This window comes from Eutrigla gurnardus, assembly GCF_963514095.1.
Source record: "Eutrigla gurnardus genome assembly, chromosome: 22".
Lineage (NCBI taxonomy): Eukaryota > Metazoa > Chordata > Actinopteri > Perciformes > Triglidae > Eutrigla > Eutrigla gurnardus.
Window position 1 is genome coordinate 732,982 of NC_139933.1, and position 26,668 is coordinate 759,649.

Genomic DNA, 26,668 nt, shown 5'->3' on the forward strand with positions numbered 1-26,668 from the left:
GGCAGACAGCGTGTGTGGCGTCGTGTGGGTGAGCGCTTTGCTGATGTCAATGTTGTGGATCGAGTGGCCCATGGTGGTGGTGGGGTTATGGTATGGGCAGGCATCTGTTATGGACGAAGAACACAGGTGCATTTTATTGATGGCATTTTGAATGCACAGAGATACCGTGATGAGATCCTGAGGCCCATTGTTGTGCCATACATCCATGAACATCACCTCATGTTTCAGCAAGATAATGCACGGCCCCATGTTGCAAGGATCTGTACACAATTCTTGGAAGCTGAAAATGTCCCAGTTCTTGCATGGCCAGCATACTCACCGGACATGTCACCCATTGAGCATGTTTGGGATGTGCTTGACCGGCGTATACGACAGCGTGTACCAGTTCCCACTAATATCCAGCAACTTCGCACAGCCATTGAAGAGGAGTGGACCAACATTCCACAGGCCACAATTGACAATCTGATAAACTCTATGCGAAGAAGATGTGTTGCACTGCATGAGGCAAATGGTGGTCACACCAGATACTGACTGGTTCTGAGTCCCCAGACCCCCAATAAAGCAAAAAAATGCACATTTCAGGGTGGCCTTTTATTGTGGACAGTCTAAGGCACACCTGTGCACTAATCATGATGTCAGATCAGCATCTTGATGTGGCACACCTGTGAGGTGGGATGGATTATCTCAGCAAAGCAGAAGTGCTCACTATCACACATTTAGACAGATTTGAGAACAATGTTTGAGAGAAATGGTAATATTGTGTATCTGGAATGAATTTTAGATCTTTAAGTCCATCTCATGAAAAATGGGAGCAAAAACAAAAGTGTTGCGTTTATATTTTTGTTGAGTGTATATATATATATATATATATATACACACACTACAAATGTGGTCTAACAACTAAAGCCCTCCACCTGTTTCTAACCAATAAGAACTTTACACATTACTGCCACCTAGTGGCAGACTCCAGCCATCATTTCACATGAATTCATCAGTAATAATAATAATCCAATAATACAGTATGTAGCAACAGTTAAACACCCACCAGTGTATTATGAGGAGTTCTATTTTATTATTTAATTTGAGATATTTTAGTGGATTAACTTCAGTGTTGCTGCTTTTCTTTAAGTAAATGACCTGCATGTGTTTCACTGCTGATAAAGTAGAAATCCATCCTGCCTCTGTGGCTCCAGCTTGGTTTTCAAACACATTATTTGGATTCCTGGAGACCAAACATTTCCTAAAAACAGCCGTCTGAGACTGAAGTTCACAGCAGCTCTGAAAATCAGCGTCCTCGTTGTCGAACACAGAGAACAGGCAGCGATATTATTAGATTAATCATATTTCCACACTCGTACGTTTTATTCCAACTTTAACAAAAGACCGAGTCACAGTAAGTCGACAAAGAAAGAAAAGTGCTTGTGAAGACAATCAGTAAAGAAAGACCAAACAGATGTTCCTGATGTTAACGTTAAATCACCGTACAGGACATTTCTAAACAAAACATAGTTATTAAAAAGTAGAAGTTAGAAACGTGTTTGCCCGTCGACAACAGTAGCAAAGGGTCATTAACAGGGAGGGGTCGTTAGTGGGGGGGATTACATACATTTAAATGACAAGTAAATGCAGCGTTTAATTACCTGATGGTCTCACAAATCCAAATAAATAAGTCAATAAATAAAGTCCTTTTTAAACTTACATCAGGAAGCCTTTTCTGCTCTTTTTTCTTTTCCCCCCAGAAACGTAATGGACTCTCCTACGTTCAACCTTCCAGAACTCCTCGTCCTCGTCTTCTTCAGCCTCCTCTTTACAATCTAACATTCTTATTTCTCTTATATTTAGAACACGTGCTTTATCCCGTACATCTACAGATAGTCCCTCCGGTTCCCGGCCAGAAGCCCTCTGGTCTGGTTTCTCTGTGTTGGACACCACCCAACACCGTCAGACCGTCATGGAGCTGCAGTAACACTCACATGTCTACACTCAAGAGACTCAAATAGAGACATGCTACACTATCAAGAAGGCAATAATTCCTTATTTATAGAGCTGATCTCTGGAGGACCGAAACGCATTAGGAGCTATTTGGACCTTCACGCTGTAAGTGCATGATGGTTTCCTGTTTTCTGAAGCAGCTGGTCCTGATGGGAAACACAGGCCGCTGCAAACGCCACTTCATTTCCTTCTGATTCGTCACCCGTCTCCATCGTCATATGGCTAAACCAGATGTTTGGTCACATGACTCTTGGCAGTGCTGGCATGTAGTTGACATCATTGGCGGCTCGTAAAAAAAGGAGAAAAATAACAGTCTGATTGAGTTTCAGATCTCCGTGGTTGGAACCCGACGGAGCGGCAGTGAATAAGCGACACTCGGTCAGATCAGCTCAAAATGTGATTCAGCCTCTTTAACGTCCCGACTCAGCAACTCAGATATGTTCCTGAAAGTAGACCTTCTCTCCCCGGGAACTAAAAACCTCCAAACCCAAACCAGAAAAACCTTTACATTCATCTCCAGCCCGAACCTCAGACTTTACATGAACTCTGACCCCCCTCTCCCCCCAGACCTGGTCCAGAACCTCACACCCCACCACCGCAGAACCTGGTCTAGGAGCTGATCATCTGGCCGGACCAGGTCTCGTGCTTGGTGACCGGGTTCAGGTGGGTCAGGACCACGTCCACGGCCTGGATCTTCTGGTTCTTGGGGGGGATGGGGCAGACCTTGTAGGTGAGCTCGTCCCCTTCCACGGGCACGTACTCCCCATCGATGCTGTCACACACACACACACACACACACACACACACACACACACACACACACACACACACACACACACACACACACACACACACACACACACACACACACACACACACTCTTTAGTATGGGTGAGGAAATCCTACATTTCCCATAATGCAACGTGGCAACATGCTGAGGCCGGTGTGAGCTGAACAGACGGACTCACTCGGAGATGTGGACGAAGATGTCGTCCCCCCCGTGGGAGGGCCGGATGAACCCGTGACCCTGAGACCTGGAGAAGTTTTTACAGACCCCCTTAAAGACCGGACCGGATCTGGCTCGCACCGTCCTGCAGAGAGAGAGACGTCATGAATCCTTACCATAAACATATTCTTATGGATTTATGAGCCATCAGAGGGGAGGTGATGACTCACGCGGAGTACGTGCGGGTGCGTTTGGTGGGCAGCGGGCTCGGCAGCTCGCCGGGCGGCAGCGGCTTCCTGTCCCTCTCCCAGACCCGACTGCCCTCCCTCAGGAAGGGGAAGGAGAGCTGCAGGGGGGTCCGGGGGGAGGTGAGGGGCAGCGGGGGGTCCGGCGGCGAGGAGGCGTCGTGGTCCGACATCTCGACTGCAGCGACGGTGATGGGATCTGTTTTTATCAGGTTTCCTCCAATCAAACACAAGGAGGGCTTTACACCTCCTGCATGGCAGAGAGAGAGAGAGAGAGAGAGAGTGTGTGTGTGTGTGTGTGTGTGTGTGTGTGTGTGTGTGTGTGTGTGTGTGTGTGTGTGTGTGTGTGTGTGTGTGTGTGTGTGTGTGTGTGTGTGTGTGGACGGTCAGAGAGGAGCAGCACTCTGTAAGAAAAGGGAGGAGAGGAAGGTTTGATTGATTATCGACGGTGACACAGAGAAAGTGGAGGTGGTGTTTGATAGCAGCTGTTCTGACTCAGCATGACTCAGCATTCTGTTTCCAAATGAAAACAGATACGGAAACCACTATATGCTGAATCATGTTGACGTTTGCTCCACTAACTTTCTGACCGTCACCGAAGGTTCAGTATGAAAAAATCATCCAGAGAGCGTTTTAGAAACAGAAATCTCCAGACATGATAAACATGATTCAGATCAATAAACCATTACTGAAGTATCTAAACATGCGTCATCATGAAGCTGAAGTACTCCTGCTCCTGTAAGCAACAAATAAGGAGTATTTTCAGTAACGTTGGTAGGAATCACTCGTACTAGAAGTAAAGTTCATCACAGATCCAGGAAATAACCAAATGGTTGATTCCCACCAGACTGGATGCTCCTAGAGAGTCTAAACGGTTTCAAAAAGCTCCCAGGATGCTGTGGATCACGGTCCCGGCCCCCGGAGGACCCCGACTCGGCTCATTATATTATATTATTACATTATATTACATATATTATCAGATTAGAACCCGACTCCCATTAGAGGGTTTCTCTTTAGAGTCTTCAGCTCTTTGAAGGCCACGACACCCCCATTACTGAGTCCTAACAGGGGCGCCGCCATGTGGGCCGGCTTGGCAATGTGACACCACGGGGGTCTGCAGAGACCGCTACGGTGGTCTTCAGAGACCATGGGGGTCTGCAGAGACCACAGAGGTCTGCAGAGACCACCACGGGGGTCTGCAGAGACCACATGGGTGGATCTGTGGTGGATGTCACATCTGCGGGCTGAATGTTTGACAGACGAACTCAGAGTGAATCCAACATCACACACTGTGTGTGTGTGTGTGTGTGTGTGTGTGTGTGTGTGTGTGTGTGTGTGTGTGTGTGTGTGTGTGGACGGATGTTGTTGAGATTTCTTCTTGAGCAAATATCCTATAGATAATAAATAAATAATTGGCTCTACTCTTTCTTTCCATGAATTCAAATGCTGAGAATCATTATTCAGGTCACGTGACAGCCGGTCCTGGTCCAGATCTCAGACCGGAAGCTGGAGAGGAGCTGTGAAAAAGACAGACAAAAGGCCGAAACCCGGTCTCTCTCTCTCTGTAGCGGTCTGTCTGCCTGTCTGTCTGCATCAGCATGGCAGGCACGTCACCTCCCCTGCACGCGCACACACACACACGCGCACAAACCCTGTCTTTTAAACTTTTAAATAAATCCGCCTCATAGTTTCTCATCATCGTTATAAAGTGAGGAATAAATCATTTACTACAAAATAAAAGCCCTCCAGGCGGGTTTGTGTTTCCAGAACATTCTCTCTGAGACGAGGCGGCGCGAGGACGCTCCGCGCGAGCCCCAAAATAAGGTGTCACCAAAACGCGTCATCAAAAGGATCAAACAAACACAACTGACACACGGCGACTTACCGGCGAGGCGATCAGCTGTCGATCAGCTGTCCCGTCCTGTCGCTGTTGGTGTGAGGTGATGCAGCTCGATGGTGGAGGTGGCTCTGGATCAGTCCGAGGATGTTGGTCTGATGCGGATCACAGAGGCGGGATGGAGGAGGAGGGTGGGGGGGGGGTTACTCCTCTCCAAACACCACATACTCAACTCTTTGTTCTCCTCATGGGGACGTCTGCAAACGGGTCGTCACACCACATTTAAACAGACGGAACATATGTTTAATTAGGTTTAATAATGAATGTCTACGGCCATGTTTCAGCCCTATATAATGTTTTAATGTGTAGCCCTATATTATGTTTTAATGTGTAGCCCTATATAATGTTTTAATGTGTAGCCCTATATTATGTTTTTAATTTCAATCCAAACTTTTTTTTATTGGAATTATTTTACAATAATAACCCAAATCATTTTTGTTATTATTATTTATTGATGTTGTACTACATGTAGCCTACCATAAACTATACTAATACTAATAATTTGTATTTTATTTTTTATATTACAGTTGTGTCTGACAGTCATTTACTTAAACTAAAAACACACAACACAAGCCCTGCCTGCACTAGGACCATGCGGAAACAGCACCTGCTCAGGGTCCCGGTCCCCTTCTGGTGTGTGTGTGTGTGTGTGTGTGTGTGTGTGTGTGTGTGTGTGTCTATTCAGTTAAATTCAAAGGGGCCTGATTAGCATGGGGACCATATGTTCCCTAAGAAAGTGTGAACTATGACTAAAGACACACAGAGCTGTGTTGAAGAGTGAATGCAGGGCTCGCTACTGGCCACCAGGGGGCGACTCACTTGATCATATAGGGCTGAGGGAACAGAGGGTTGAGAGAACCGAAGGCTGAGGGAACAGAGGGTTGTCATATATGTCTCTAAGTGCTTGTCAACCGGTACAGAGTCCTCTTAAGGACAGGAGACGACTTTAGTTGAAGACCTTATATGAAATAATCTGTTTCAGAGCTGAGCGTGTGTGTGTGTGTGTGTGTGTGTGTGTGTGTGTGTGTGTGTGTCTGTGTATGGGGGGGCAGGGCTTCAGGGGGCTTTGTCCCTTTGCCTCCCAGCGATGTGGATCTGGGGCAGGAAGAGAAATTTGGGCACAATGATAAAAAGAACGGCTTCTCAAGGACGACTCGGGTCTCTTCTTTGGAACCAAAGAGCCATTCAAGAGATTTGGGTCACTTTCACTCCAACAGGAAGCTCACTGCCTTCAGTGAGTAAGGGAACATAGAGCTACAGGGAACATGGATCTACAGGGAACATGGAGCTACAGGGAACATGGAGCTACAGGGAACATGGATCTACAGGGAACATGGAGCTACAGGGAACATGGAGCTACAGGGAACATGGGGAACATGGAGCTACAGGGAACATGGAGCTACAGGGAACATGGAGCTACAGGGAACATGGGGAACATAGAGCTACAGGGAACATAGAGCTACAGGGAACATGGAGCTACAGGGAACATGGGGAACATAGAGCTACAGGGAACATGGAGCTACAGGGAACATGGGGAACATAGAGCTGCAGGGAACGTAGAGCTACAGGGAACATAGAGCTACAGGGAACATGGAGCTACAGGGAACATGGAGCTACAGGGAACATGGGGAACATAGAGCTACAGGGAACGTAGAGCTACAGGGAACAGGGAGCTACAGGGAACATAGAGCTACAGGGAACATGGAGCTACAGGGAACATGGAGCTACAGGGAACATAGGGCTACAGGGAACATAGGGCTACAGGGAACATGGAGCTACAGGGAACATGGAACTACAGGGAACATAGAGCTACAGGGAACATGGGGAACATAGAGCTACAGGGAACATGGGGAACATGGATCTACAGGGAACATGGAGCTACAGGGAACATGGATCTAGAGGGAATATGGATCTACAGGGAACATGGATCTACAGGGAACATGGAGCTACAGGGAACATGGGGAACATAGAGCTACAGGGAACATGGGGAGAGCTACAGGGAACATGGGGAACATAGAGCTACAGGAACCATGGGGAAGATAGGGCTACAGGGAACATGGAGCTACAGGGAACACGGAGAACATAGAGCTACAGGGAACATGGGGAACATAGGGCTACAGGGAACATGGAGCTACAGGGAACATAGAGCTACAGGGAACATGGAGCTACAGGGAACATGGAGCTACAGGGAACATGGATCTACAGGGAACATGGAGCTACAGGGAACATGGGGAACATAGAGCTACAGGGAACATGGGGAGAGCTACAGGGAACATGGGGAACATAGAGCTACAGGGAACATGGGGAAGATAGGGCTACAGGGAACATGGAGCTACAGGGAACACGGGGAACATAGAGCTACAGGGAACATGGGGAACATAGGGCTACAGGGAACATGGAGCTACAGGGAACATAGAGCTACAGGGAACATGGAGCTACAGGGAACATGGAGCTACAGGGAACATGGAGCTACAGGGAACATGGGGAACATGGATCTACAGGGAACATGGGGAACATAGGGCTACAGGGAACATAGAGCTACAGGGAACATAGAGCTACAGGGAACATGGAGCTACAGGGAACATAGAGCTACAGGGAACATGGAGCTACAGGGAACATGGGGAACATGGATCTACAGGGAACATGGAGCTACAGGGAACATGGAGCTACAGGGAACATGGGGAACATGGATCTACAGGGAACATGGAGCTACAGGGAACAATACGTTCATATCGGACCAGAGAGATCAGCTCAACGACGACCTGACAGGAGGAAACCTGCCGAGACAGAAACAGGTTTAAATAGACTCAGGTGGATCTAATCAAGGTCAGCAGACACACAGGAACAGGAAGTGGAACATCTGAAAGAGAGAAGTAACAAAATAAAACAGGAAATGAAAGTAACTATTCTGAGTTTATACATTTATAGTTGAACTAGTCTTTGAAAACCTTGTTCTACCAGATTTTATTTGTAATGTATTTTAGGTTTATCTACCGCTATTGTGCGTTACTTATATTATATAAACTGCCTGAGAATGAATAAAACATTACTGTGCATCTCTAAAAAATAAAAAATAAAAAAATTAAATAGATTTAAACGACAGATTAAAGTCACTGGAGCCAATGTAAATAAATGAGATCTGTGATTTTTATTGTATTTTACAACAGATGACATTTCTGTAATACAGAAAAATAATAATCTGGGAGAAAACAACACTTAAACGTCCATGGAGCACTTCACAGTGGGTTTGAGGAACAGTGGTTTCATCCTTCATCTGACTGACCTGCTGATGCTTTTAGTTTGCAGCAGCGACGGGAAATAAAGTTTAGGCATAAAGACAAAACACACACATTTGGAGTTGAGGTTTTGGAGGACCAAAAAGATGCCGACAGTAATCCCAGGTTCTTACAACAAGTGGTCATTCTTACAGTTAATGTTGACTCCATTAGGAAAGTAAACTTTCATTTTACTTTGATACAGTTTTATGGTTAGAAATGTGTATCTGTAAAAGATGCCTTGAAGACACTGCAGTAACTCCTGGTGGCCACTAGGGGGCAGGCAGGCTAAACCCAAGTATATGAGGAAATAATCAAATAAATAATTTTTGTGTGATCATTGAAACTACAGCGAACAACAAGTGGACTCAGAGCTGCAGCCGACAGCCGTGTTGACCTCTGTTGACCCCTGTTGACCTGGTGGAGTGTAAATAACAGGGAGCAGCCTGAATGAAGGGGAACAGCTGGCTGAGCTCTCTGAACCAGAAACATCAGCTGGCAGGTTATCACGTCTTCCTTTTCTCCTGTGATGTCTGGAAACATAGCAGCGTACATACAGAAGCTTCCAGAACGCTCGGCACCGACGATGAAGGTGAAAGAATAAATATCTGACTGGAAACCAGTCGATCCATAATCCACATCAGCTTTGCAAAAACATTGAACTCTGAGGTATACCGGCTCGTGAGCTAATAACACGGATGATGGAACAATCGTTAACAGCAGCTACATTCTTCATCCTCCACCTTTGACACTGTCCTCGCCACCCTGAACTCCTCCTCCTCCTCCTCCTCCTCCTCCTCCTCCTCCTCCTCCTCACTGGAGCTCCTTCATCCTGTTGAGGGCGGAGCCGGCCTGGAACCATTGGATCTGCGTCTCGTTGAAGCTGTGGATCAACGCCAGACTCTCCTCGCTGCCGTCGACGTGCTTCAGGACGGCCGTGAGAGGCTGGAGAGGGAGGAGGAGGAGGAGAAGGAGATGAAGAAGGTTCTGGTGAGGAGCCCTTCTCATGAACAGCTGCAGAAAGGTGACTTGCATGTCTCACCGTTCCTGGAGATAAGGTCCTCAGCCCCCGGATGGAGATGGTGTCGTCGGGGCAGATCTTGTCGTAGTCTGAAGGGTTGCTGAAGGTCAGCGGCAGCATGCCTTGCTTCTTCAGGTTGGTTTCTGAGGAGGGAGGAGACATGGAAGGTGAGGGTCCACACAGCGCTGCCTTCAGGTACAAACATGGATATATAATGACGGTGTGGTACCGTGGATCCTGGCGAAGCTCTTGACGATGATGGCTCTTCCCCCCAGGTGTCGGGGCTCCAGCGCTGCATGCTCCCTGCTGGAGCCCTCGCCGTAGTTGTCGTCTCCGACCACGACCCAGGACACGCCGTTGGCCTGCGGAGTGATGATGATGCAGCGGGTTAACGGGAGGCGGACTGTAGAACCCCGAGTGGAGGCTCAGATCCATCGTACATGATCAAGATGTTGCTTTAATTATATTCCCAACAGCAACTGTGTCCAGTCTTTCATCGGTTCAGATCCTCACATTCCCTCAGCAGGGATTAATCAACAAGCTGCAGCTGTACATGCAACCCACTATTATAAACATAGTTTAGAAAACACAAGCCTTACAGCAACAATCAGCATGGATCTGTATGTCAGAGGGACAGGATTCAGTTCCTCAAACAGCAACTTTTAAAACAGTTAAACAGGGACCTCTTCTTTCTTCATTTCTATCTTTAGCACTTTGGGCTCCTGTTTCATTGGTTTGTTATTCATTGTTATCATTATTACCAATTTAACATCAGTCAACACTGAAAACAAAGAAAAGAAAGCAACGTTATAACAGGAAGGAGAAGACTCCAAGTCTGTGACTCCACATTTAAAATCCACACACTGATCCAGGACCTGGACCCCCCCCCCCCCTCACCTTGTAGTGGCGGGCCACGTCGGGGACCCCCCCGTACTCCCCCGTCAGGTAGTTCTTCAGCTTGTTGATGGAGTCGTTCTCGCTGTTGACGGCTCCGATCAGCATGTTGTTGGAGATGTTGTCCAGGTGACCGCGGAACTTCAGCCACGGACCGGCAGCGCTGATGTGATCGGTGGTGCATTTCCCCTTCACCTGTGGGCCAAAGCACCTCCACGTCAACATTACACAGGGAGCTACACCTCCCAGGCACAGTCAAGCACTTTCCAGGTGCATTTCCATGCTTTTCCAGCCCCTTCCAGCTGTGGTAAACTCCATATTTGTATCAATCCAATGGTCAGTATTCAGTCTACTTATGATGTCACTTGTTCATCACATTAAATGAGATGTTATTGTCCTCTAAACAACCAACATGATGTTTGGAGACAGCTTTTTACAGAAGGACCACAAATGAAAGGAAAACTAATTCCACTAACAGATCCACAGAAATATAATCACCAACTATTTTCATCATCTGTTCATCATCAAAAGTCATTTTTCATAAAGAAATGTCAGAAAACGCTGTTTTCAGTCCCTCAAATATGGAGATCTTCTTTCCTCTGTTCTATCATAGATGTCATCACATACAACACACATTTCAAGACCTTTATTCTAAATACAAGCACTTCTCAACCCTTGAAAACACTAACATTCAGGTGTTTTCCAGGATTTCCAGCACCGACCCTGATGGCTGCAGGGAGAAGGTTTAATGACTGACCTTGATGAGGACCTTCATGCCCTCCAGGTCGTCTCCGCTCCACTTGTCGAAGGGCTCCAGCAGCTGCAGCCGCTTGCTGTCGGGGCTGACGTTCACCTTCAGGTCGCTGCCGTCGGCCGGCGGGTGCTGGTAGGTGTCCTGGCCCGGGTCAAAGTCCTGGGAGGGCAGTTCGTCTCCGTTGGGGGGGTCCAGCTTGAACTTCTCACCGTTGGCGGCAGTCAGATAATCCGTCTCCGGGTTGAAGTCCAATGTGCCGGCGATAGCGAGAGCAGTCACGATCTGGAGGAGGAGGAGGGAATGTGAGGTGTGTGATGTAGGTTGTGGTGGTGTGTGTGGGTGTGTATGTCGTGGGTGTGTGTATGTGGGTGTGTACGGTGCAGGTAGAGTGCCTGACCTCGGGCGAGGTCACGAAGGCGTGCGTTGCCGGGTTGGCATCATTCCTGGCAGTGAAGTTTCTGTTGAAGGAAGTGACGATCGTGTTCTTCTCTCCCTTCTTCACGTCCTTCCTGAACACAAACACACAGATATATTAACTGAACTGTCGGGACTTCCAGGGCTTCGGTGCCGGCTTTAGCCGAGTGTGTGTGTGTGTGTGTGTGTGTGTGTGTGTGTGTGTGTGTGTACCTGTCCCACTGTCCGATGCAGGGTCCACACGCGTTGGCCAGGACCACACCTCCAACGTCCCCGAGGATCTTCGACTGCAGGAGACCAGAACACGTTTGAGGACTCGTCACATCACAGAGACAAACCCTTCATGCACAACACTCACATATCCGTCTCTCTCGATGGTGGCCCGGATCTGCTCGGACCCGGGTGTGACCGTGAACTGGGCTTTGCAGGTCAGACCTTTCTCCAGCGCCTGCTTGGCCACGGAGGCGGCGCGGCCCATGTCCTCGTAGCTGGAGTTGGTGCAGCTGCCGATCAGACCTGAAGAAGGGAAAGCAGCCGGATCTCAGAGAGGATCTGGCTTAAAACCAACCAGCTCTATAACCCCTCCACCTGACCCCAGGTCAGCTCTTACCAACTTTCACCTCCAGCGGCCAGCCGTTCTTCTCTGCTACAGCACCCACTTCAGACACCGGGTGAGCCAGGTCGGGGGTGAAGGGTCCGTTGATGTGAGGCTTCAGCTGGAAAACAACTGGAGTTACTCTCAGATAAACTCAAGCTGTCTCCTCTGAGGGGAAACAATAAATAAAAAGGGGCCGACCTCGTCCAGATTGAGCTCGATGAGCTGGTCGTACTCGCAGCCTTCATCTGGTACCAACAGGTCTGAGTATTCATCAGCCAACGCAGCGATCTCTGGGAGGAAACAAGGACGCCGTCAGCAGCAACACCAACAACACACAAGCTTTCATTTATAACAGACGGGCGTCCATGAAGACGGAGACAGCACTAAACGTACGTCCACGTCCCGTCTTCTCCAGGTAGGTCCTCATGCGGTGGTTGTAGGGGAACACGGAGGTCGTGGCTCCGATCTCCGCTCCCATGTTGCAGATGGTGGCCATGCCTGCAAACAGTCACACATCTTACACCTTCTACGGTCACATTCAAGCACTTTTCCAGCCCCTTCCAGCTGTGGTAAACTCCATATTTGAGCCAATCCAATGGTCAGTATTCAGTCTACTTATTCTGTCACTTGTTCATCACATTAAATGAGATGTTATTGTCCTCTAAACAACCAACATGATGTTTGGAGACAGCTTTTTACAGAAGGACCACAAATGAAAGGAAAACTAATTCCACTAACAGATCCACAGAAATATAATCACCAACTATTTTCATCATCTGTTCATCATCAAAAGTCATTTTTCATAAAGAAATGTCAGAAAATGCTGTTTTCCAGGATTTCCAGCCCCCGTGGAATGTGTGTTTTTACTGACCGGTGCAGGAAATGGAGTCCACTCCGGGTCCGTGGTACTCCACGATGGCTCCGGTGCCTCCCTTCACCGTCAGGATGCCGGCCACCTTCAGGATGACGTCCTTCGGAGACGTCCAGCCGGAGAGGCTGCCGGTCAGCTTCACACCGATCACCTTGGAGGAGGAGGTGGAGGAGGAGGAGGAGGAGGAGGAGAGGATGTTCAGAGGTTAGGGAAGAAAAGGCAGAAACACTTCGTGTAACGTGTACGATGCTGACATTCTTCCGACCTTGGGGCATTTGAGCTCCCAGGCGATCCCCGCCATCACGTCGACGGCGTCCGCTCCTCCCACGCCGATGCAGATGGAGCCGAGCCCGCCGCCGTTCGGCGTGTGGGAGTCTGTGCCGATGAGCATCACTCCCGGGTAGGCGTAGTTCTCCAGGATGATCTGTTCAGACATGAAGTCTGCAGCGTTAGCAAGCTACCATTACAGCGGCTCGTCATTTCAAGGCATCCAAACAGAAAATACCTGATGGATGATTCCAGAGCCGGGTTTCCAGAAGCCCACTCCATACTTGGCTCCTGCCGTGGACAGGAAGTTGTAGACCTCCTGATTGACTTCCTAGGATGACGACAACGCATGATGATGACTTTATAACAGAGATCTGGAGGGTCCAGGACCCCTAGAGGGTCCACAGAGTTACCACCTTAGCATGAAAACAACCTATAATAAGCAAATAGAAAGCTTCCCGTTTGTTTAATATTATGTTGAGAAATTGTGATAAAATAGAATTAAAATATGAATCCGTCAACAATTGTTATTTTGATGTCTTAGCATCGTATCCATCATTACTAAGTACTTTTATACATAGAACTACAGGCTGCACTACACATTGTGTAATAAGGAACATTATATGATATGTAATAGGGCGTCCTGTTGGGGTCCTTGGCCTGAAAACGTTGAAGACCTCTGGTTTATGATGAACAAAGCCGACCCCCCTACCTTTGCTCTGGCCAGGTCCTTCACCCCCCCGGTCTGGGCCTCGATCAGATGGTCACAGTGAATGGTGGAGGGCACGGCCACCTTGGGCAGGCCGCTGCTGATGAACTGCAGCATGGCCATCTGGGCCGTGGCGTCCTGCATGGCCACGCGGTCCGGACGCAGCCGCAGGTAGGTGCGGCCGCGCTCGATCTCCTGATTGTGGGGGTCGTCGAGGTGGCTGTACACGATCTTCTCCGACAGGGTGAGAGGCCGGTTCAGTCTGGAAACACGGAGAAAACATTTGACCCTTCGTGGGAACATCAGAGGAGGCTTCAGGGGTAAAGGTCAGCTGCAATAAAAAATAACCACTGAAGTAGCTAGTAACTAGAGATGAGCTGTTAAAGGCTGTGAAACGGTTAAACTGTGTTTAAGGACAAACAAACCCAGATAAGAGTGCTGGCAGCAGATTAGAAGGACGCTGACCTTTTTCGCACAACGTCGATGTTGGATTGGAGCGTCTCATAGTTGACGAAGGACGTGGGCTCGAAGCGGCTCATGGACACCTGCTCCTTGGTTCGGTAGGCCGCCGATACGTGCAGGCGGCGTGCACCGCGGCCCAGAGCCCGCTGCAGACACACAACGTACAGATACACAACCTCAGAGCTGCAGACACACAACGTACAGATACACAACCTCAGAGCTGCAGACACACAACGTACAGATACACTAAACAACCTCAGAGCTGCAGGTACACAACGTACAGATACACAACCTCAGAGCTGCAGATACACAACGTACAGATAAACAACCTCAGAGCTGCAGACACACAACGTACAGATACACTAAACAACCTCAGAGCTGCAGATACACAACGTACAGATACACAACCTCAGAGCTGCAGGTACACAACGTACAGATACACAACCTCAGAGCTGCAGACACACAACGTACAGATACACAACCTCAGAGCTGCAGGTACACAACGTACAGATACACAACCTCAGAGCTGCAGATACACAACGTACAGATAAACAACCTCAGAGCTGCAGACACACAACGTACAGATACACAACCTCAGAGCTGCAGACACACAACGTACAGATACACAACCTCAGAGCTGCAGACACACAACGTACAGATACACAACCTCAGAGCTGCAGACACACAACGTACAGATACACAACCTCGGAGCTGCAGATTAAACACACACAACGTACAGATACACTAAACAACCTCAGGGCTGCAGACACACAACGTACAGATACACAACCTCAGAGCTGCAGGTACACAACGTACAGATACACAACCTCAGAGCTGCAGACACACAACGTACAGATACACAACCTCAGAGCTGCAGATACACAACGTACAGATACACAACCTCAGAGCTGCAGACACACAACGTACAGATACACAACCTCAGAGCTGCAGACACACAACGTACAGATACACAACACGACCTCCAGTGAGCTCCACAGCAGCCTCGTCCCTTCCCTTCAGGTGCCCTTGAGCAAGGCACCTCACCCATAAACTCACTCTGGTAAAGCTGGTGAACGAGGGAACTTTACTAAAGTCATCTTTACAATCTTAAATTATGAATCTATAAAAAGGAGACCGTCAAACAGCTGAAGGTCTTCAGTGAGCAGACAGACAGGCAGACAGACAGGCAGACAGACAGACAGACAGACAGACAGACAGACAGACAGACAGACAGAAGTGACAGGGAGCAGCTGAGTTGAACAATCTGTCGACTTCTGGTGTCAAGTAGCAAACACATAAATAGAAATCCAATCAGGGACTAATTCAAGAGTTGTTGTTACAGACATTGGAAATGTAATAATTAGGTATTTGACTATTTAAACAGGACTACAGTACTTACTTACAGACTGACCAATGACAGCTGTGAATGCCAGCTGTTCAAAGCACAACATAAAGAGGATGAGGAGGATGCTGTAGATTATATAGACCTGCTGTAACTGGACGTGAGTCCTGTTTGATACAAAGAGGATGAGGAGGATGCTGTAGATTATATAGACCTGCTGTAACTGGACGTGAGTCCTGTTTGATATAAAGAGGATGAGGAGGATGCGGTCTGCTGTGTGATTAAATACCGGTATAACTGCTGTAACTGGATGTTTGGAGCTCTAACCTTGTGGTTAACCTTGCTGTTAGACACCAACCCCCGCCTCTGAGGCCAACGTGTTGTGTAGTTCAGGTCTGAGGGTCCGGGTAGTGAGTCCTAGTGACCCGGGACCAGCAGCTCTGTTTAATTTAGCCGGTTTAATTAAACTAGCTTGTTGCCGGGTGGAGTCAGGGTGACCCGGCTACCTGAGCCGGTTTCCCAGCGTGTCTGTCTCTGTTCCGGTGTTAATTACCCCATATTAATATCACTACGGTGTATTACACGTTAACCCGCCGCTGACATCCCGCACTGGGCTTTACTTCGGTACAACCATCTAGTTCTCGGTCTCTTACCTGGAGCCGGGCGGCGGTGAGACAGTAGGTTGCCATTTTGTTCACTGACAAAGATGTGGCGGTCACCGGTGACGTCACGGCTTTATAAACAGCGGTCTCGCAGGTCCTTGAAGGACAAAACATTTGATGTCGCTTGATTTGTATTAGTAATTGTTGAAGTTTAAAGGGATGTGTGTCACTATACGTTTTATATCGGCTTGATATTTGATCAAATCTAAAATTTAAATGTTTATTAATGCAAGATCTAATTTTAATATTTGATTGGTTTTTATAGGACTGACAGGATGAGCATTTTTACTTAATTCCTACCTTTTATTTATGAATATATAATTTTACACAGCCACGATTTTCAAAAAATGAAAGATTGTTTTAATGTATTTTCAGTAAAATACAAAACCAATATGAAGTGAGTTAATATGCGATAATCGTTTCCTTCTGTTGTTCTGCTTGGATCCGCTAGGGGGCGGTAATCATAACTCCTCGTACAAAAGTTTACCAGTCAAGGGTGAAAGTTCACCCAACTCAGCGGCGGCGCTCTCCTTACGTGAGACGACAATGGCTAAACATCATCCAGACTTGATCTTTTGCAGAAAACAAGCCGGAGTCGGTACGTTTAAACTAAATAATCTAACACGTATATAAATAACACCGTCGTGTTTACCGCAGCAGCGTGTCTGTTACTGTTGTTCTCCCTGAGATAGCGTTAGCCGCCATGCTAACGGAACAGCATGGATTTCATTGAAAGAACGTTAGCCACCGTGTTAGCTCGACGTTGCTAGGAGGAGTAATGTTACGGTTTAACGGAACATTAACTACATGTGTATTAAATGAAAGGCGTCCCGGTGTAAACACACGGAAGGATGCGATGTTAACTAGCTGTTAGCGATGTTAATTAGCTGTTAGCCAGCCGGGTTACGATCACTGACTGTTTGTTTTTATTCCTCAGCTATCGGGAGACTCTGCGAGAAATGTAAGTGTCTCCTTAATTAATATCATTAATATCATATTAATATCACGACTTGAGTTTCATGTCCTCTAAACACAGGTGAGGTGCTGGAAATCCTTGAAAACACTTGAATTTTAGTGTGGTGTTTTCAAGGTTTGAAAAGTGCTTGGATGTAGACTAAAGGTCTTGAAATGTGTGTTGTATGTGATGACATCTATGATAGAACAGAAGATAAGATCTCCATATCTGAGGGACTGAAAACAGCATTTTCTGACATTTCTTTATGAAAAATGACTTTTGATGATGAACAGATGATGAAAATAGTTGGTGATTATATTTCTGTGGATCTGTTAGTGGAATTAGTTTTCCTTTCATTTGTGGTCCTTCTGTAAAAAGCTGGAAGGGGCTGGAAAAGCATGGAAATGCACCTGGAAGTGCTTGATATGCTTGCTACATTATTAGAGATATTTAAAAGAAGTCCGTAATGAAGAAGGTTGTGGCTGCTGTATATTGATGCACACAATGTGACATTATGGTAAATATATCTCAAAACACCCTTTTCAACAGATTATGTCCCCAAGACAATACAGATGGATTTAGTTGCTGTTACATGATATAATGAGTGTATTTTCTCTGTTAATTCCCTCATCCGCCCCCCTCCTCCTCTCAGGTGACGGTAAATGTGTCATCTGTGACTCCTACGTGAGGCCTTGCACGCTGGTGCGTATCTGTGACGAGTGTAACTACGGCTCCTACCAGGGACGCTGTGTGATCTGCGGAGGGCCGGGAGTGTCCGATGCCTACTACTGTAAAGAATGCACCATCCAGGAGAAAGACGTGAGTCCTTCCCCACGCCTCGCTTCATCCACGTCACTGAGACGAGTCTGTATGAGGATTTAAACATGTTTGTGTTTCCCTTCCAGCGAGACGGCTGCCCTAAGATCGTGAATCTGGGCAGCTCGAAGACGGATCTGTTTTATGAAAGAAAGAAGTACGGCTTTAAGAAGAGGTGAACGCACCATGAACCAGCTCCTTTTTTGTTTTTTCAGCTTTTGCAGATTTTCATTCAAACCTCAAGAAACATTTTTTTGACTCGTCAATAAAACTCTGTTTTCTATCACTGTCTGGAGTTCCCTGTTTTCAATGTTGAAATAGTTAAGAAGAAAAGAAGTCACCCTCTTTAGGACTTTTTCAACGAGGCTTTATTCATACATACTGTATGTACAGAACACTCAAAATGTTATGTTTCTTTACAAAGAAATAAAAAGGCTGAACCAGGAAGGTTTAAAACCATCAAACGTTAGTAAATTGGCCCTGATAGAAGGCAGTCTGTATTATTGTGGACAGCATTAAAAAACATACTGAATAGAAATAACTATTAGCCAGGAAGCTCATCATTCATGTCAGAACTGTATGAACAGAATCTGCTAGTTACAAATTGCACTTGTGAGGAAAATGACCTATTTTAGCTGAATTTACTGCAGGTTGTCATGTTTAAGTTTAACGTTCAGTTATTTCACACGGGAAACCCTTCCCAAAGACCATACTGTTGAGTTTATTTATGGTTGGAAGCACAGTAACAAACAAACTGTGAGAACTGAACAGTAACATTGTTGAGTCACAATTTGACCTTTACGATGTAACTGAGTGACACAACGTTCCCTCCTGTAAACGGGGACAGAACCGGGAGTTCTGGATGCTCAGATACAGTCTGCACCTCCTGAGGCTTCCTGGTTTGTAAAAAACAAAAACCCAGTTGGCAACACACTGCTGGCTTGTTCTCTGAACGAACTGGTGAAGTTGGGCAATAAAGGCTGAGTCATGTGTCCACAAACGCATCCTAATAACAGTCTACAATCTAAATGCACAGTCACCGTTAAAACGTTTTTAAATAACTCCTTTTGTAAAGATTTCAAGCTACCATTTGGGAATAATAGGAAAGCATGAGCTCAATTGCTTGTTGAGTTTTTATGCTTAAAGAACCAACATTTCCCCTCCAGCTGCATTCAATAAGGCACTAATTAAAGTCTAATTAAACTACGGACATGAATGTCAGCTCTGATATTTCAGCAATTTACACGTTCGCTTGAAATCGATCCAAAACTTGCCGTTCAAAAACTTGACCTGCCCTGTATCGGAGTTTTTAATGCCCACTAATATACAGAAAACACACACAATGTAACATGAGATGGAAAAAAAGGTCAAGAAACCATAATCTTAGGCTACAACTATTTACAGGACATGCACACCTGAAAGGGTCAGGACATAAACGGACGAGTCGTCGTCGCTGACGAGCTGCAGGGAGACGGCCGGCGTCCGATTGGACGAGAGCGACGGTGAGCAGAGCGTTGGTGCGTGGCTCTGATAACGAGTACATGAAGAGACGGGAATATGGCTGCACTTTGTGTCTGTCACTGTAAAAACCCTGAAGCTATTGAAACCGTCGCAGTCAAAAGGTTTGAGTGGACAAAGAAACTGGAACGCCAGGCTCTGCACACTATCTGCCACATGATGATATCAATTTAAATTGGAAAAAAAGAACTGCAAGCAACATGCAAATCAGTTTGTTTCTACAACACCGTAATAATGCATTTAATAATCTAAAACCATCAAAACAAAAATGAAATAAAACAAACCCAGTTCCTCCAAACAAACTCAGAATCTCTTTCAGCCAAAGAAGGCTCTTCATCAAACGATAGACGGTACACTTGATAAAAGACGTGTACTGAAGAAGCACTTAACATCCTGTCAGACTCCTCGTTCACATGGATGGGTTGAACTCCGGAAATAATGATAAAAACACATGTCGGATCGTTTTATGTTACTGCATCTCCATAGCAACACCAGTCAATCCCCTCCTCTTCAGCTGATTGAGTGCAGTGTTCCCATCACATTGGTATGATTTACTTTATTCATAGAAAAAAATGAAATAATGGATCAACTGCTGACTATTGGTCTTCTTCCGGGGACTCCCTTGAAAGAGAAGAGAACAAGGAGGGGAGGAAGAGGAGGGGTCAGCATTAAAAAGCTGAAACATCCAACACGATTACATGGTTTTGCTTTAGTATGTAATGTTTTCTGATGACAGGTTGCCCTCTCTCCTCCGTGTCTCACTTTTTGAAGCAGCGCTCGTTCTCAGGTCAGGCTTTATGACAACCGACAACATAATGTTCTAAAACAAAGCAGCTGATGTCTGAATGTGCCTCTGCTCTACGGATGTCCCTCTACAGGTTCATGTATGTATATTGTTTTATGGTCCCTTACAGTGGTCCGAATTTGGCTTCGTAGCGACTCGCTGTGTTTTTGAAGTGACCGCACTCCTTCCGGAGCTCAGCGACTTCTGTCCGCAGGACGGCGTTCTCGCGCTCCAGGAAAGCTGCTCGGACGGTGATCTGGTTCTCCTTTAGCCGGCGGGCGTCACGGGAACGCTTGGCAGCCACGTTGTTCTTCTTCCTTCTGTTCCAGTACTTGTCGTCCTGCAGAGGAAGCACAAAGAAGCAGCAGGTTGGACCAAGCCGTGCTTTCTGAGCTCCGTAACTACGGTAACCTGGTTTAAAACCTGTATGTATCATATTGTTCACACATTAGCCCAAATCTGACCACAGCCAAGAATGTAACATGGCCCACGGCCAGGCTGCCTTTGTGCAGATAAACAGAAGCTGTGTTCTCCGGCAGACTGCAGAGGAAGGAACACATCAATCTGAAGATGGTCAGAATGCTGAGTCACAGTGAGTCGCCAGAGCTGCTTCACTGTGACACGGCCTTTCCCCACCGTGTCTACAGCCCGTTCCCCACTGGTGTGCTGAGAAACTGGCTGATGTAATTCGGAGCCAACAAAGCTGTTGAGTTGAGGTTGAGTGTGCAACGCCCAGCCTTTATGTTTAAGCCCCACAGTAGTGTTTTCCTTAAAGCAAACGACCCACAAACATGGTGACACAGACTGTTGTGTTCAAGATGCTCTGCCTCAGCAGTATACCTTTTGTTCTTCAGGCACAAACACCTTCTTGGCCTTCTTGATCATAGGTTGTGGCTTGAGCTCGTCGGCTGAGAACTTGTGTTTACGAGGATTGAAGAGTTCACCTCCAGGCACGCTCGACAGCACCAGGTCGGTGGGATCCGGCTCATATTTGACATCGATCTCGATCTCCTCGTCGTCGCTGGGCTCGGGGGTCGCTCTGTCATCTTCAGTGTTCACCTCTGAGCAGACAGAAGATGTTAAACTGACGGACAGTTACACCGTCGGCACCATTAAAGCATTTATTTAAAACATGTTTCACTGTTTGGTTTCTTTCCATCATTACACACACACTGACATTCCAACATGTACTGCCTGCTGCCTGTAGTAAAAACCTTCCGATCTTTGCTGTGCATGAGGTATCAGCATCACTTTCTGTCATCCATTTCACGTATTCTGAGCTCACTCAAATGTGCTCACTTATCAGGTTTGCCTGGCATCCTAGACAGATTCAAATACATGGAAACCAGTAAAGATATGAGGTTTCTGAGGTTGAATAGAAAAGGGCTAGTTGTGACAAAGAGCTCTCTCCCTTGGTTCACATATCCACACATGCTGATATATCTGACTTTTCATGTTAGTTCTGTTATTTAGTTACTGTGTAAATATGCCCATTTATAACTTATATACTCTGACCTCCCAGGCTGCAACAAGTGGAAGCATGAACAAGTAAATTATAACAGTGAATCCTGTCCTCCTCGTTTAATAATCTGACTGAACCAGAATATCTTGTTTTCTGCCCTATAAAATACACTCAGCGGGGGTTTAGTGAAACCCTGAGGCCCTAAAACAGACAAAACTTCACTCACCTGTAGTAACATCACAGATGAGATCGGTGTCACCGTTGGCGATGATCACCACTTCCTCCTCACACTTGTCCAATTCCTGAATGGGGAGCAGGGTCAGTGGGGACAAGCTCACTGTCTTCGCCACATTCGTCTGTGCAGAAGGGGCCTTTAGTCTCCTCTCGGCGTCTCCGTCTGAGCGGCCCTTCAGGGAGTCCACGTCGGGCAAGGTGGAGATGCCATTCTCTATGAGGAACTCCTCGAGGTCCATGTACTCAAGGTGAAAGTTTTCCCCGTCATAAGGAATGGTTTTCTCCCAGATAGCGGGGGTCAAGGCGGCTGAAGGACCCATATCGCTGCCTCCTCCTCCCACCAGGTTGACGGCATCTCCCAGACTCAGCTTTTCCTTGTCGGTGTCTGAAACACAGGAAAGATGCACATTTAGATACAAGGAATCCATACAATACAAGGATGTCCTCCCAATCTTCTGGGAGGACATCAAGACACAATTGGTAGCTGCTGGAAAATGCTCACTATTTAAGGACCTCAGATTCATCCAATGCAAGATTTATGACCTAAAGAAATACGATATAGTCAACACAGTTGGGACTATAATCCCAACCCGAAGACATAAAACAGAGACATTACTTCACCTTACAGCAACTGACCGCTTTATGCACATTTCACGCAGTTTATTGAATATATATATGTGTAACGTGGTGATTTCTGCCAACAAAAACACACCATTGCTACTAGAAAAGGAGAACTTTCCATCTACACCTTTTCCTAAGTTAAATTCAAGCACTTTTCAAACATTTCCATGCTTTTCCAGCCCCTTCCAGCTGTGGTAAACTCCATCTTTGTACCAATCCAATGGTCAGTATTCAGTCTACTTATTATGTCACTTGTTCATCACATTAAATGAGATGTTCTTGTCCTCTAAACAACCAACAGGATGTTTTATTCACCTTGAGGCACCGTGAGAGGGATTTTGTTGTCATTTTTCATAAAGAAATGTCAGAAAATGCTGTTTTCAGTCCCTCAAATATGGAGATCTTCTTTCCTCTGTTCTATCATAGATGTCATCACATACAACACACATTTCAAGACCTTTATTCTACATCCAAGCACTTTCCAAACCTTGAAAACACCTTTCCAGCACCCGCGCTAACCGTGCAGATAGAAATGCTGAGAGCTCACCGGGCAGAAGCCGCCATTTTTAAAAGTATCAAATGTTCCAGAGAGGCGCGCGGACGTTTTGTCCTGAACAACAAGTACGCTGCGTACAAAGTTAGCGTCGTTAAACACGGCGCCGGCCACGTCGTTACCCCGGTAATTCTCCGGTGTTTGAGCCCGTTCTGGCCGGCTGACCGAGCCGACGCTTCACCCTTCTCCTCCCCGCCGTTTTAACGCACTCACCGTCATCGCAGTCCAGAATATTCGGCGGCGGCATTTCCATCACCTTCCTCAGAACCCCTGGGAACGAACTCGGCGCCCCCGTGGCCGGCTCCAGTGTGATGATGATGGGCTCTCCCGACATTTTGGCCCCGGGTTGTTGTCGTTTACGGACTAAAAGAGGCTCAACAGTTGTCTCCCGTTTGCTCGACGACGCCGGTTCGACCGCTGGTTGATAAATCCACGCTAGTGTGACGACGACGGTCTCCGCATCTCCAGCTATCCGGCCCACAACACTCCGGGAAACTAGGTCGTCTGGAGGGTTCGGCCCTCGTCCAAAAAAACCCTCTGCCCAGCCAGTGTTTTGATTGGCGGGCCGGGCCCCCACCTCATGAATATTAATGAGCTAGATAGAACAGGGGCGGGGATTCAAACGAGCAGCTCTCATTGGTTGACCGAGTTACATATGTGCTCCAAAGAATACATTAACGGAAAACGTGTCAGGATAGCTGTGTGACTGACAGTAAGTATCTAGCTTTTCAACGCTGTTGCGGGGAGACAGGCTGTCTGTCCACCTGTCTGCGGTGCCGGTGTCGTCAGAATTGTACCGTAACTGTGTGATGAACGCGCGTTATCCCTGCAACTTCGACCCCACTTGGTTCGAGCAACACATTGCCCAATAAGTCCACGTATAGCATATCGTTAAAGGGCGTGTATTTATGTTGCTGAACCGCTCACGTGTAGAAACACCCTCACACTCATGTAACAGCTATAGGGGAGGGAGGGAGGGCGGGGCGGGAAGATAACACACGGGCATGCGCGTCATCACCAGGAATCCACTCCGTGTTTTCCTGGTTTTAACACACACACACACACACACACACACACACACACACACACACACACACACACACACACACACACACACACACACACACGCATACACACACACGCATACACACACACACACACAGCACACACACACACACACACGCATACACACACACACACACGCATACACACACATACACACACATACACACACACACGCATACACACACACACGCATACACACACACACACACACGCATACACACACACACGCATACACACACACACACACACGCATACACACACACACACATACACACACATACACACACACACGCATACACACACACACGCATACACACACACACGCATACACACACACACACACACACACTAAAGGAAGGCAGTCAGACTGGGCCAGTTCAATACTGTCAATTAGAGGGGGGCGGTAAATTAACAATGCACTAGGGTTGGGTTAGTGTTGGGGTTGGGTTGACGTGGTGGAGGAGGTGGTGGTGGTGGGAGGGGGGGTTGACTCTTGTGTTGCTTGTATGCTTCCCACAGATTCTGTCTGGCACAACATTCACAAGAAAGACTTTCAAAGTCAGCTGTTACAGCACATGAGCACCTTGAAGGTTGTTTTGCTTCTACGTCGTCACCTATAATGAAAGTACCACGATGCCTCTGGCGTCAAACATATACACGTTATTATTATTAACCCTCACAGGCATTACATGCATGACATTTGACCTCTGCTTTGACCCGTCTGGAGCTTTAGGAGCAGCTGGGGAGCAACGTGGGATTCAGCTTCTCAAAAAGACACGAGCTACTCCAGAAATATTAGAATTAAGTACACATTACATGTGAAATAAATCACTTGGCCGTAATATTTCCATGGTTTTCTTGAGCCAGTCGTTGATGTACACCATCACATGCAAACATAAATACAAATAAAGTTTAAAAAGCTGCAGGTTGCAGCAACCTTCTATTAAACTCACAGACAAGTAATAACATTCGACATAAATCCTGACATCCAAGAGAGACTCTTTCTCTGAAGCGTCCCAGAACCAGATCCCGTTCTCAGTTTGCAGGTTATTAATCATCACACATTACACAACTTGTATGGCAACACACTTCATCACCCACACAGAGCCATTTCCATTAATACAAATGAATGGATTCCTCTGAAAACAACCACACCGTCAGCATGACTGTGCAGTTTTAGTGCAGCATGACTACACTGAATCTCCAGGGTTAATAACATTAATACATGTAGAAGCATGTTCTGCTTTGTGACACATTTATGGATTGTGGGAATATTCAGATTATGTGCATAAAGAAAAGGGACGCTCACAGGTGCTGCAGTCAATAACAGGTCTAAAAATAAAGGAGCCGCCACTTTGAAGCCAATCAAGCAAATTAACAGACACACACACACACACTGACTGTGAGGGCATAATGAGGTCATCAGCAACAGCACACCGTGTAATGATGTTATTTGAATGTGATCTGATTAATTGTGGTCCAGAGCAGCCAAACAGAGCCCTCTAATGCTCCCCCTCCCCCCCCTCTCTCTTTAACAATTTACTTTCCTTGAACTCGGGGATCAAACATGAACGGACCCCCGTCCCACTGAACGATACAGGAAATGGTGCCATATTTTACATTTTAAATGTATCTGTTTATTTTTTTTATCAGCGGCATCTTTTTTTCAGACAAAATTAGGATTAAGTTAACTTTCCATCCCGGCTTCTTCTAATAAATAATACATCTCCTGAATAGGTATAAGGTATATAGGAAGCAGGATTATACAATAAGGGTATGTATCATCTTATAGGTGTAGTATATTGATCCGTCAATCCATCTATTGTATTTAAATACCTTTGTTTGTGTTGTAAATAGACTCTTTATGATACAAATGAGTGCGAGTCTGTGACGTCACGTGTCCTGTAAACTCGTGATGTGTTAGTTTTTATGACGGGTTTTTCAGCAGCTATCTGAGACATGTCCACCGAGTGTGTTTTAACTGAGAACCCGTCACCATGACAACCGCTGAAATATGCTCTCATTATTATTCACGTTAAAAACTACTTTTTTAACGTGAATAACAATGACGTTAAAAAAGCCCCCCCTCCCCCCCCCCCCCCCCCGCATGTAGACCGGTATTTGAGGACACTCACCATCGTCATCAAAGTTCGGCAGAGTGAACGGGAGCTCCAGGAGAGTCCTGAACATCTCCGGGATTTCTGACGTCATGGTTTCCCCTTTTCTTTGCACAGATCGGAGACCGGTTCAGCGGGGACAGGAAGCGGAGTGAGACTATAAAACACACAGAAGCGGACCCGGACTCGGACTT

General features: G+C 46.7%; 4 protein-coding genes across 5 annotated transcripts; 1 reads left to right on the forward strand and 3 right to left on the reverse strand.

The window, feature by feature from the left end:
• Window positions 1-1,558: 1,558 nt before the first annotated feature.
• On the reverse strand, window positions 1,559-5,193 carry csdc2a (cold shock domain containing C2, RNA binding a). The gene is made up of 5 exons (XM_084040146.1): window positions 5,069-5,193; window positions 3,526-3,587; window positions 3,169-3,451; window positions 2,961-3,083; window positions 1,559-2,764 (listed from the first exon to the last, which is right to left on the reverse strand). Exons 3-5 carry the CDS (start codon window positions 3,354-3,356, stop codon window positions 2,602-2,604), a joined length of 474 nt encoding a protein of 157 aa, XP_083896272.1. The 5' UTR covers window positions 3,357-3,451; window positions 3,526-3,587; window positions 5,069-5,193; the 3' UTR covers window positions 1,559-2,601.
• A 3,012-nt stretch (window positions 5,194-8,205) lies between these two features.
• On the reverse strand, window positions 8,206-16,388 carry aco2 (aconitase 2, mitochondrial). The gene is made up of 17 exons (XM_084039560.1): window positions 16,341-16,388; window positions 14,349-14,491; window positions 13,887-14,145; window positions 13,413-13,505; window positions 13,173-13,331; window positions 12,908-13,058; window positions 12,430-12,534; window positions 12,235-12,326; window positions 12,049-12,154; window positions 11,797-11,954; window positions 11,652-11,725; window positions 11,422-11,533; window positions 11,028-11,306; window positions 10,274-10,465; window positions 9,606-9,738; window positions 9,398-9,519; window positions 8,206-9,300 (listed from the first exon to the last, which is right to left on the reverse strand). Exons 1-17 carry the CDS (start codon window positions 16,374-16,376, stop codon window positions 9,169-9,171), a joined length of 2,346 nt encoding a protein of 781 aa, XP_083895686.1. The 5' UTR covers window positions 16,377-16,388; the 3' UTR covers window positions 8,206-9,168.
• A 432-nt stretch (window positions 16,389-16,820) lies between these two features.
• On the forward strand, window positions 16,821-18,403 carry phf5a (PHD finger protein 5A). Its single transcript, XM_084039578.1, has 4 exons — window positions 16,821-16,947; window positions 17,287-17,310; window positions 17,957-18,123; window positions 18,210-18,403. The coding sequence occupies exons 1-4, from the start codon at window positions 16,896-16,898 to the stop codon at window positions 18,297-18,299; spliced, it is 333 nt and encodes a 110-aa protein (XP_083895704.1). The 5' UTR covers window positions 16,821-16,895; the 3' UTR covers window positions 18,300-18,403.
• Window positions 18,404-18,817: 414 nt separating this feature from the next.
• On the reverse strand, window positions 18,818-26,663 carry tefa (TEF transcription factor, PAR bZIP family member a). Of its 2 annotated transcripts, none has more exons than XM_084039571.1 (5): window positions 26,493-26,663; window positions 22,111-22,503; window positions 21,263-21,483; window positions 20,551-20,762; window positions 18,818-20,259 (listed from the first exon to the last, which is right to left on the reverse strand). In XM_084039571.1, the coding sequence occupies exons 1-5, from the start codon at window positions 26,566-26,568 to the stop codon at window positions 20,235-20,237; spliced, it is 927 nt and encodes a 308-aa protein (XP_083895697.1). In that variant the 5' UTR covers window positions 26,569-26,663; the 3' UTR covers window positions 18,818-20,234. The 2 variants fall into 2 exon arrangements, with proteins under 2 accessions (XP_083895697.1, XP_083895696.1); XM_084039570.1 differs by lacking the exon at window positions 26,493-26,663 and adding an exon at window positions 23,506-23,805.
• Between the last annotated feature and the right edge of the window lie 5 nt (window positions 26,664-26,668).

What these genes read in the sequence shown, in the direction of transcription:
- csdc2a (XM_084040146.1), bottom strand. Translation starts at nt 3,356, where the DNA reads ATGTCGGACCACGACGCCTCCTCGCCGCCGGACCCCCCGCTGCCCCTC. An exon ending in CGCACCCGCACGTACTCCGC is followed by an intron (nt 3,084 to 3,168) that starts GTGAGTCATCAC and finishes CTCTCTCTGCAG; the next exon opens with GACGGTGCGAGCCAGATCCG. An exon ending in ATCTTCGTCCACATCTCCGA is followed by an intron (nt 2,765 to 2,960) that starts GTGAGTCCGTCT and finishes TGTGTGTGACAG; the next exon opens with CATCGATGGGGAGTACGTGC.
- aco2 (XM_084039560.1), bottom strand. Translation starts at nt 16,376, where the DNA reads ATGGCAACCTACTGTCTCACCGCCGCCCGGCTCCAG. An exon ending in ATCGACGTTGTGCGAAAAAG is followed by an intron (nt 14,146 to 14,348) that starts GTCAGCGTCCTT and finishes CCGTGTTTCCAG; the next exon opens with ACTGAACCGGCCTCTCACCC. An exon ending in CCTTCGTGACCTCGCCCGAG is followed by an intron (nt 11,307 to 11,421) that starts GTCAGGCACTCT and finishes CTCCTCCTCCAG; the next exon opens with ATCGTGACTGCTCTCGCTAT.
- phf5a (XM_084039578.1), top strand. Translation starts at nt 16,896, where the DNA reads ATGGCTAAACATCATCCAGACTTGATCTTTTGCAGAAAACAAGCCGGA. An exon ending in CAGAAAACAAGCCGGAGTCG is followed by an intron (nt 16,948 to 17,286) that starts GTACGTTTAAAC and finishes TTTATTCCTCAG; the next exon opens with CTATCGGGAGACTCTGCGAG. An exon ending in GCACCATCCAGGAGAAAGAC is followed by an intron (nt 18,124 to 18,209) that starts GTGAGTCCTTCC and finishes TTTCCCTTCCAG; the next exon opens with CGAGACGGCTGCCCTAAGAT.
- tefa (XM_084039570.1), bottom strand. Translation starts at nt 23,626, where the DNA reads ATGTCGGGAGAGCCCATCATCATCACACTGGAGCCGGCCACGGGGGCG. An exon ending in TTGTGCCTGAAGAACAAAAG is followed by an intron (nt 20,763 to 21,262) that starts GTATACTGCTGA and finishes CTTCCTCTGCAG; the next exon opens with GACGACAAGTACTGGAACAG. An exon ending in GAAGCCAAATTCGGACCACT is followed by an intron (nt 20,260 to 20,550) that starts GTAAGGGACCAT and finishes TTCTCTTTCAAG; the next exon opens with GGAGTCCCCGGAAGAAGACC.